Source organism: Cucurbita pepo, unplaced genomic scaffold (genome assembly GCF_002806865.2).
Source record: "Cucurbita pepo subsp. pepo cultivar mu-cu-16 unplaced genomic scaffold, ASM280686v2 Cp4.1_scaffold000332, whole genome shotgun sequence".
NCBI lineage: Eukaryota > Viridiplantae > Streptophyta > Magnoliopsida > Cucurbitales > Cucurbitaceae > Cucurbita > Cucurbita pepo.
Genome location: NW_019646575.1, coordinates 44,117 through 53,667, shown reverse-complemented (window position 1 = coordinate 53,667; position 9,551 = coordinate 44,117). Strand labels below are relative to the sequence as shown.

General features: G+C 34.0%; 2 protein-coding genes across 2 annotated transcripts in view; one reads left to right on the top strand and one right to left on the bottom strand.

Annotated features, from left to right (window-relative positions):
- Positions 1-906: 906 nt before the first annotated feature.
- On the bottom strand, positions 907-4,808 carry LOC111785024 (long-chain-alcohol oxidase FAO1-like). Its single transcript, XM_023665506.1, has 3 exons — positions 4,558-4,808; positions 4,193-4,465; positions 907-2,652 (listed from the first exon to the last, which is right to left on the bottom strand). The coding sequence occupies exons 1-3, from the start codon at positions 4,774-4,776 to the stop codon at positions 919-921; spliced, it is 2,226 nt and encodes a 741-aa protein (XP_023521274.1). The 5' UTR covers positions 4,777-4,808; the 3' UTR covers positions 907-918.
- Positions 4,809-7,673: 2,865 nt separating this feature from the next.
- The window catches only part of LOC111785017 (plastid-lipid-associated protein 6, chloroplastic-like), an 8,806-nt gene continuing 6,928 nt past the window's right edge, over positions 7,674-9,551 (top strand). The window contains exon 1 of the mRNA XM_023665500.1: positions 7,674-7,706. Coding sequence (XP_023521268.1) covers positions 7,674-7,706 — 33 coding nt within the window. The remainder of the gene's footprint in view (positions 7,707-9,551) is intronic.

Genomic DNA, 9,551 nt, shown 5'->3' with positions numbered 1-9,551 from the left:
ACACATTGTAATGTAATCCTATTTTCTCAATTGTAAGGAATCCTTGTTTCTAGTGAAGATTTAGCTGCTCGAGTAGCAGTTGAAACTACGCTAAAATCTACGTGTGTGTTCGTATAGAGTACGTGCTCATAATAACTCCAGAAGATACCCAAGTTAAGACTTAGCTATACAATTGCAATATCATTAGAAACAGAACCATTGTACCTTGGAGATTGAAAATGAAAACAACTTGAAGGGAGCAGTCTTTCCCATCTTTCCTTTTCTTCTCTCTCATTTATGTGCCCGGTTGTTGGGAGGGAGTCCCACATTGACTAATTTAGGAAATGATCATGGGTTTATAAGTGAGGAATCCTATCTCCATTGGAATGAATGGAGATGTCTTTTGGGGAAGCCCAAAGCAAAACCATGAGAGCTTATGCTCAAAGTAGACAATATAATACCATTGTGGACGTCCTTGATTCTTACATGGTATCAGAGTCATGCCCTTAACTTAGCCATGTCAATAGAATCCTCAAATGTCGAACAAAGAGCCTCGAAGGTGTAGTCAAAAGTGACTCAAGTGTCGAACAAAAGGTGTACTTTGTTCGAGTACTCCAAAGAAGGAGTCAAGCCTCGATTAAGGGAAGACTGTTCGAGGGCTCCATAGGCCTAAAGGGAGGCTCTATAGTGTACTTTGTTCGAGGGGAGGATTCTTGGGAGGAGTCCCACATTGGCCTAATTTAGGGAATGATCATGGGTTTATAAGTGAGGAATATACTATCTCCATTGGAATGAGGCGTTTTGGAGAAGCCCAAAGTAATGCCACGTGAGTTTATGCTCAAAGTGGACATTATCAATCATTGCGGAGGTACGTGATTCTTTAACACTTTACTCAAACATGAAAGAATATAAGATTACAGGCATGAATGTCTAAGGAACTTACTTTCTTAACAAGGCTGCCAATCTGTTTGAGATACAGTAAGCAGTGGATTGGATAGTAATCATGGGATTAACACCAACAGCAGTAGGAAGAACACTAGCATCACAAACAAAGAGCCCTTCAGCTTCCCAGCTCTCTCCATTTTCGTCGACCGCGCCGTCGTTTTCAGAAACTCCCATTTTGCAGCTCCCCATCTGATGAGCTGAGGTATAGATATTCCAGTTTTGTGTCATAGTTAGCGGCCCTCCTTCTACAGTTACCATATCCAAAAACTCTTCCACTTCCTCCTTCCCAATCCCTTTACATTCAAGTCTTTGTCCATCACTCCTATGTGTGCCAACTTCAGTAGCTCCAGCAGCTACCAAAATCCTCAATGACTGTCTCAGCCCTGTCTTGAGGTTTTCCTTGTCTTCTTCACTCAAGTTATACCTCACCCTTCCCTCCGATCGCACTACCCCGGAACCTGAATCTCGAACGATCGTTATGAAATGGGCAGTTCTCGAATACTTGAGCATTCGTTTCTTATTGTCAAGTCCAGATATCCAAGGGAACAATATAGCGAATGATCCTGGTCCTAATAGAGGAGTTTCAATGATGGTTTTAGGACTTGAGTTAGTTCCTTCAGAGACAACTTTGTGTACTGATGTGATTATTCCACCTTCATAGGATTTTCCCTTGAACTCTGAATTTGAATCTGGGAAGTATCCCCAAGTCATTAAAACAGGGTGGAGATGAAGATTTCTCCCAATGTGTTTGTTCTTCAGCCCACTTGATATCAACAATGGTGGTGTCAAGAGAGCTCCACAAGCTGAGATGGTTGCTTTGGCTCTGATTTTCAGTTTCTTGGTGATGTTATCACTCCAAACTTTTGCAATGACTCCCAAGCATTTGTTCTTCCTCATACTTCCAGCTCTGTTTCTTTCCAATATCAATCGCTCAGCTTTGCAATTTGTTATGATCACTGCCCCGTGATTCACAGCATCAACGAGCCATGTTGTATCAGTCCCTTGTTTCTCACCCTTTCTACAGCCATAGCCACAGGATCCACAGTAATGAGTGTTTGGGGAATTTCTTGGTACTTTTTCAATTTGAAACCCTAAATTTTCACACCCTTTTCGAAGAACTTGATTCTGAAACCCTTCTTGTTCACAATCCTCTGAAACTCCAATTCTTTTGCACACTGCATCCATGGCGTTTTGATATTCAGAGCTTCCAAAGAATGGAATCTTGTCGCTTTCAACCCATTCCTGCAAAACGGCATTTGGGGTTCTGATGCTTGCTGACCAATTAACGGCGGAGCCACCGCCGACGGTAGAACCAGCCAGAATGAACATTTTCCCATCATTACTAGTTAAAACCCCACCAGCTTCGTACAGTTGATCGAGAGAAGGGCCTTCGAAAGTTGAATAATCAGAAGCAGTGAAATAGTTACCTTTCTCGAGAACCACCACTTTCTGACCGGAACTTGCGAGAATGGCAGCCGCAACGCCGCCGCCGCATCCGGATCCAATAACCACCACATCGCATTCGATGGAAAGGGTGTGATATTCCTCTCCGATGACTGTGAGACCTTTCTCTAAAAGGGAGTTTTGAAAGGATGATTCTGTTTTGTTGTTGGGTTCTATGATTCCCTTCTGGAGAGGCCTCTCATCGGAGGATTTGGATGGAGTTTCATCAATGGCCGGCCGGTATTTTATGGCTTCCCATGCTGGGTTGTCGCCATTTACATCAACCTGTATCAAATCAACCAAAAATCATTCAATGATTATGTAATTTCGCCGTAAAATAAACAATTTTCTGTCTAATTATTTCAATCCTCAACCCAGAAAATAAAAGATTATATATATATTAGAAACATGAATAAATGAAGACTAATTGAATAGCAATAAATGAGTAAATACAAAAGGGAAGATGAAAGTGATGGAAGCAAGGAAATGTACCTTTCTTTCAAGTGTTCAAAAAGATCCAAAAACTTGAATTTCATGAATTAAACAGAAATATATTAAATAAAATGCAAAACTCTTTTTATGAACAAAAAAATAAATAAGTATATATGACGTCATATTTCCATATCCTACGTTTCTATTACAAAAAAATAAATAAATAAGCTATGGAAACAAGAAGCCCTTTTTTTTATTTGTCTTTTGGCCCTTCTTTTCTTGCAAAATTACAAAATATGCCCATAGCACGTGCTCTTGCTGCAGGGCAAGGATGGTATGACGTTTGACTTTTGAATTTTAATTTCTCTTTATGCTCTCTTCCATCCATCCAGAATCTTCCGTAATCTTTTGTACAAAAAGGATATACTTTAAAACGTTATTTTTTTTTATTAAATTTCAAAAGTTTTAATTATAAATCTTTTATATAATATATTATTGACTTATTCAAAGAATTTAATAACACAAAAATAAAAATTAAAAACTCTTTTTATTTACATTTATTCTTTATGGTATCATTACGTTCATATAGCTTCATTGGTAGGTTGGGCATTAAATCCATACTTAATACTTAATGAATGTTTTTGTCCATTAGTATTGATGTTTTCAAATAATGATTTTTGTTCATTATTATTTTTAAAATATACATTGTTAATCATTATCTTTGATTTTTAAGAAATAAAAAATAATTAGACAGAAAGACCTATTTCTCCACAATAGTATGATATTGTCTACTTTTGGGCATAAAGTCTCTTGACTTTATTTTGTGCTTTCCAAAAAGACTCGTATCAAGGGAGAGTATTTATTAATTATAAACTCATGATCATTTCCTAAATCATGGTGGACTTTCATCATCCAACACCTCCCCTCAAACAAAGTACAAAGTAGGCCTCGCCTTAATCAAGGCTCAGACTTCTTTTTTCTTGGAGTCCTTTGACGCCTCCCCTTAGTCGAGGTTCGACTCATTTTCTTTTGGAGTCCTTTGTTCAATATTTGAGGATTTACCAATCTATTAGCATGACTAGACTAAGTTTAGGGTACGACTCTCATACATGTTAGTTGAACACATATTGTCCACCTTGAGTATAAGCTCTAATGGCTTTGTTTTGGGATGTTTTGGGCTTTCCCCAAAATACCTCATATTGTCACTTTGAGTATAAACTCTAATGGCTTTGTTTTGGGATGTTTTGTGCTTTCTCCAAAATACCTCATAACAATGGAGAGAGTATTTATTGATTACAAACACATGATTATTTTCTAAATTAGCAGACATGAGACTTTTATCATCCAACCGTTTTCAAATTTAGTAAAAAAAAGGAGCGAGGGGAAGGAGTACCCGAGAAAAGAAGACGTAGAGGGAAAGAATTCTGATGGAAGCAAGAGCAACTCTGATGAACGTGAAAATCTTATTCTTAGACCATCTCTTCAAAGCTTCCTCTCTGTTCTTCAATGGCATAGCCGAGAAATTGCAAACAAAAGGCCATTTCTCGCAGAAACAAAGCGATCCACAAAGCAACAATGTTCCTAACCTCGTAGCCAGAAGCCACATCACTATCCTTATCAATATCACTATTTCAATTAATCCGATCTTCGTTATCATCTCTGCAACCTAATTTTTAATTTCCACAAACAGAACTCGAAATCAAAATCGACCTAAAATTAATGAAGAACACAAAGAACTCGATCCGTTAATCAACTCACCTCATCCGGAATCGGAGATCTCGAACCGGATGCTGCATAAAACGCCTCGACAGAAGCGATATCAGAAGCATTCGTTTCACCTTGTGAATCGAACGGCAGAGAAGGAAGAACAGTGTCGCAGATGGCGGTTATTGATTCCATCTCCGCCGCAGAGAAGCCATGGGTGAACTTGTTGCTCCTTGTTCCTCTCAACAAAGGATGGCACTCCGATCTCCTCATCGTCGTCTATCTGCAAATTAGCTTAGAGTGCCTCTGCCTGAAGACGTGAACTCTCAATATATAGGGACGGTTCGGATTCCATTCCATCATCTCATCATGTTTAGGCTATAGACGGCAGCCTACGTGGACGTTCGTCAAGTTTTAGTCTTTTGACTCTTTTGCCCTCCCACCACAGCACAGCTCTTCCATAACTTGAGAGGTTAAATTACACAATTAGCCTTTAATAATTTTTCTAACCTTTTTTTTAATTTAATTGTATTTCTAAATTTCAGCTACATTAATAAATAAAAAATTAAAAATACTTCCAAAAATACCCTTGAAAAAAACCCACAATTTAAATTAAAATTCTAGATTAAAAAAATGGAAAATTTTAAATATTTTTTCTATGAAAAAATAGAAATTTTTAAAACATGTTACTTGTGAAACGTCTTTCTATTTCGGCCACATGATTCAATTTCAAAATAGAAACGAATCAAGTGGGCATTAAGATGGGACTATGTCGATCCTTTTTCAGTATAATCGGCCTTGAAAAAATAGATCGAGATTTAGAATTGGACCCTACAAATATATTTATTTATAATAATCTATATATCTAAATATTAAAAATATATATTTTATCGAAATGAATTAAGCTTAAACAAATATTAAAAATATATTTGATTTGATACCATTCGTCCATACAATATTACACCTAAATTCTTTCGATTTTTTATTTTATTCTTAGTTTCTCCCGATTTTAAAAAATTATATTTAATAAAAAAAATTCTCAATTATTGAATTATTGGAAATATTTTTTATAAGAAATAAAAAATTATATAAAAAAAATTAAATTAAATTAAAGAGAGAGCAACCACAACCTACTCAATGAAACAAACTTTCATTTCCACTAATTAATGCCAGCAAATTGGTTCATGTATTTTGGGGTTTTTATTTATTTATTATTGTTTACAAATTTTTATAATAATTAATTTCATCATCACAATTTAAAATTTTATTATTCTAATCTCTAATATATATATATATATATATATATATATATATATTATAAAGAAGAAAGCGGGATTCCAACCGAGTTTAGGGTTTAGGGTTTAGTTTAAGGTTCACCGACTAAGTTCCACTGTATATTATATATAAAAATATTTATTTTAAATAATTTTTTAATTAATAATTTATATTTTTTTAATATATTTTTATTAAAAAAATATAAAATATCTGGATAACTCTAATAATATTTCATAATTTTTAAAGTGAGTACGATGAGGTGGATTTAGGTAAGATGGAGACAAGCGACAAAAAGATACAATTTTTTGTCGTGAATATTTAGTTAAAGAGAGAAATATTTTGTCGCTTCCTCCTCATTTCTCAAGCAGGGATTTTCCGTTCCGTTCGGAATACGTCCCTCAAACTAAATGAACGTTTTCAAGTTGAAACTAATGAATAACCTACCGAATAATGAAATTGGAAAAAGTAGGTCAATGATACAAATAAATTGAATACTATAAAAAAATTTAAAAAATGTCGGTCCAACCCGAACATAGTTAATTGGACAAGGTACAGTCACACCGATACCGGTAGAACAAAAATAATAATAATAAATGTTATAAACACTAAATTGAAAATTAGTGTACGATTTTAGGTGTAGTCCTAGTCGGGAAACCATAAAAGTAAAAGTAAGCAGTAAAGTTTAAAAATAAATGCATAAATAACAGTAATTTCTATAACAATAAATGTAAACTTTTAACTATCATAAAGTTCACTTATTATTCTCAACTAACTTTTATTAAGCCTATTAAAAATAATTATGTGTAGCTCAAATTTTAAAATATTTATTATTTTATTATTTAATATTTATGGACTTAATACCAACCTCTATTAATTATTATTAGTCTCCTATCCATACTAATTTATATTTAATTTTTTACCTAGAATAATTTTTATGTCAATTGAGATATGTCAACAAAAATTTATTACCGCTAGTAAATATTATATGTTTTGACCCGTTATGTATCACCGTGATCCTCACGGTATTAAAATGTATCATGCTAAGGAGATATTTCTATTCTTATAAGCAATATTTCGTCCCCTCCCAAACCAAGGTGGGATCTCACAATCCACCTTTCTTGGAGGTCTAGCGTCCTGGCTAGCACACCGTGAGCAAATATTGTCTGTTTTAGCCCGTTACGTATCGCTATTAGCCTCACAGTTTCAAAATGCATCTAACCGAAAGAAGTTTTCACACTAATAAGAAATGTTTCGTTACTATCTCCAATCGATGTGAGATCTCACATATAGTTTCATAAATAAGTTTAGTTTATATCTCATTTTCGTCTCCCATATTTTATATCTTAATCTAACCTTTCAAAATATTTATTTTAGTCTCTAATTTTTTTAATTTGTTTCATTTTAGTCTTTTAATTTTTTAACTTTTAAAAAAATAAGCGAAGGATTTCATTCATTCTTTGAATAGGTTACGGGTCAGAAGGGAATACAGAGTAGTTCAGGAGTAAGTGGGCAGCAGAGCGAGAAAGAACAGAAAGAAAAGAGACTATAAGGCAGAGGAAGCAATGAGACAAGACATAGTTATGGTTCCGTAGAGAAGCTGATAGTTGGAGAGGAAAAGGAGTTCAAGAAGGTAAAGGGTAAAGGGGCGAAGCCCTGAGACCCGTAGGGCGAAGAGGCGAAGACTGTGATTTATCAATCAAAGATGAGTGTGTTGTGCGAGTATATTGATATCAAAATAGTAAAAGCCAAAAGGATTATTGATATATCTCACGTTAATTGAAAAGACTCTTTGTAAGAGATGTGGAAACCTCTCCCTACCATTTATAATTGTGAGGCTGACAGCTAACCAACTAAAATAGACAATATCCACCAGTAGTAAGGTTGGGATGTTAGAAATGGTATTAAAGCTAAATACTGCTGGTGTGCCAGTACATCGGTGGAACGAAATATTCCTTATATAAGATATAGAAACCTCTTTCTAACAGACACATTTTAAAACCACGAGACTAACAGCAATTTGTAATGGGCAAAATTGAACAATATCTATTAACGGTGGGCTTGAGTTATTACAAATGATATTAAAGCCTGACACCAGGCAGTGGGCCAGCGAGGACACTAGGCCCCCGAGAAGGGTGAGGGAAGGAAACGTTATAAAAGATGTAGACATCTCTCCCTAGCAGACACGTTTTAAAGTCATGAGACTAACCGAAGATATCCTCACCTATTTTCAGCCCAACTCTCAATTCAAATAGCCACAAATTGCTACTTCAAAAGAGTTCTGTCTAATTTGTCACAGACAGCTTAAGTTTCAAAAAACTTGTATATATTTTATAAAGATGAAGGCGAGATTCCAACCGAGTTAAGGGTTTAGGGTTTACAGGTTAAGTTTAAGGTTCACAGGCTAAGTTTTACGGTATATTATATATAAAAATATTATTTTAAATAATTTTTTAATTAATAATTTCTATTTTTTAATATATTTTTATTTAAAAAATATAAAATATCTCGATAAATCTAATAATATTTCATAATTTTCAAAGTGGGTACGATGAGGTGGATTTAGGTAAGATGGGACAAGCGACAAAAAAATATAATTTTTTGTCGTGAATATTTAGTTAAAGAGAGAAATATTTTGTCGCTTCCTCCTCATTTCTCAAACAGGATTTTTCGTTCCGTTCGGAATACGTCCCTACAGACTAAATGAACGTTTTCAAGTTGAAACTAATGGATAAGCTACCGAACAATGAAATTAAAAAAAGTAGGTCAATGATACAAATAAATTGAATACTATAAAAAAATATAAAAAAATGTCGGTCCAACCCGAACATAGTTAATTGGACAAGGTACAATCACACCGATACTGGTAGAACAAAAATAATAATAATAAATGTTATAAACACTAAATAGAAAATTAGTGTACGATTTTAGGTGTAGTCCTAGTCGGGAAACCATAAAAGTAAAAGTAAGCAGTAAAGTTTAAAAATAAATGCATAAATAACAGTAATTTACTATAACAATAAATGTAAACTTTTAACTATCATAAAGTTCACTTATTATTCTCAACCAACTTTTATTAAGCCTATTAAAAATAATTATGTGTAGCTCAAATTTTAAAATATTTATTATTTTATTATTTAACATTTATGGACTTAATACCAACCTCTATTAATTATTATTAGTCTCCTATCCATACTAATTTATATTTAATTTTTTACCGAGAATAATTTTTATCTCAATTGAGATATGTCAACAAAAATTTATCACCGCTAGTAAATATTATATGTTTTGACCCGTTATGTTTGACCCGTTATGTATCACCGTGATCCTCACGGTATTAAAATGTATCATGCTAAGGAGATATTTCCATTCTTATAAGCAATATTTCGTCCCTCCCAAACTAAGGTGGGATCTCACAATCCACCTTTCTTGGAGGCCTAGCGTCCTTGCTAGCACACCGTGAGCAGATATTGTCTGTTTTAGCTCGTTACGTATCGTTATTAGCCTCACAGTTTCAAAATGCATCTAAGCGAAAGAAGCTTTCACACTAATAAGAAATGTTTCGTTACTATCTCTAATCGACNTTAGTTTATATCTCATTTTCGTCACCCATATTTTATATCTTAATCTAACCTTTCAAAATATTTATTTTAGTCTCTAATTTTTTTAATTTGTTTCATTTTAGTCTTTTAATTTTTTAACTTTTAAAAAAATAAGCGAAGGATTTCATTCATTCTTTGAATAGGTTACGGGTCAGAAGGGAATACAGAGTAGTT

Excerpts from the sequence above, each read along its gene's own strand:
- LOC111785024 (XM_023665506.1), bottom strand. The coding sequence starts at position 4,776 with ATGAGGAGATCGGAGTGCCATCCTTTGTTGAGAGGAACAAGGAGCAAC. Across the intron at positions 4,466-4,557 it reads GATCTCCGATTCCGGATGAG|GTTGCAGAGATGATAACGAA; the intron begins GTGAGTTGATTA and ends ATTAAAAATTAG. Across the intron at positions 2,653-4,192 it reads TCTACGTCTTCTTTTCTCGG|GTTGATGTAAATGGCGACAA; the intron begins GTACTCCTTCCC and ends GATTTGATACAG.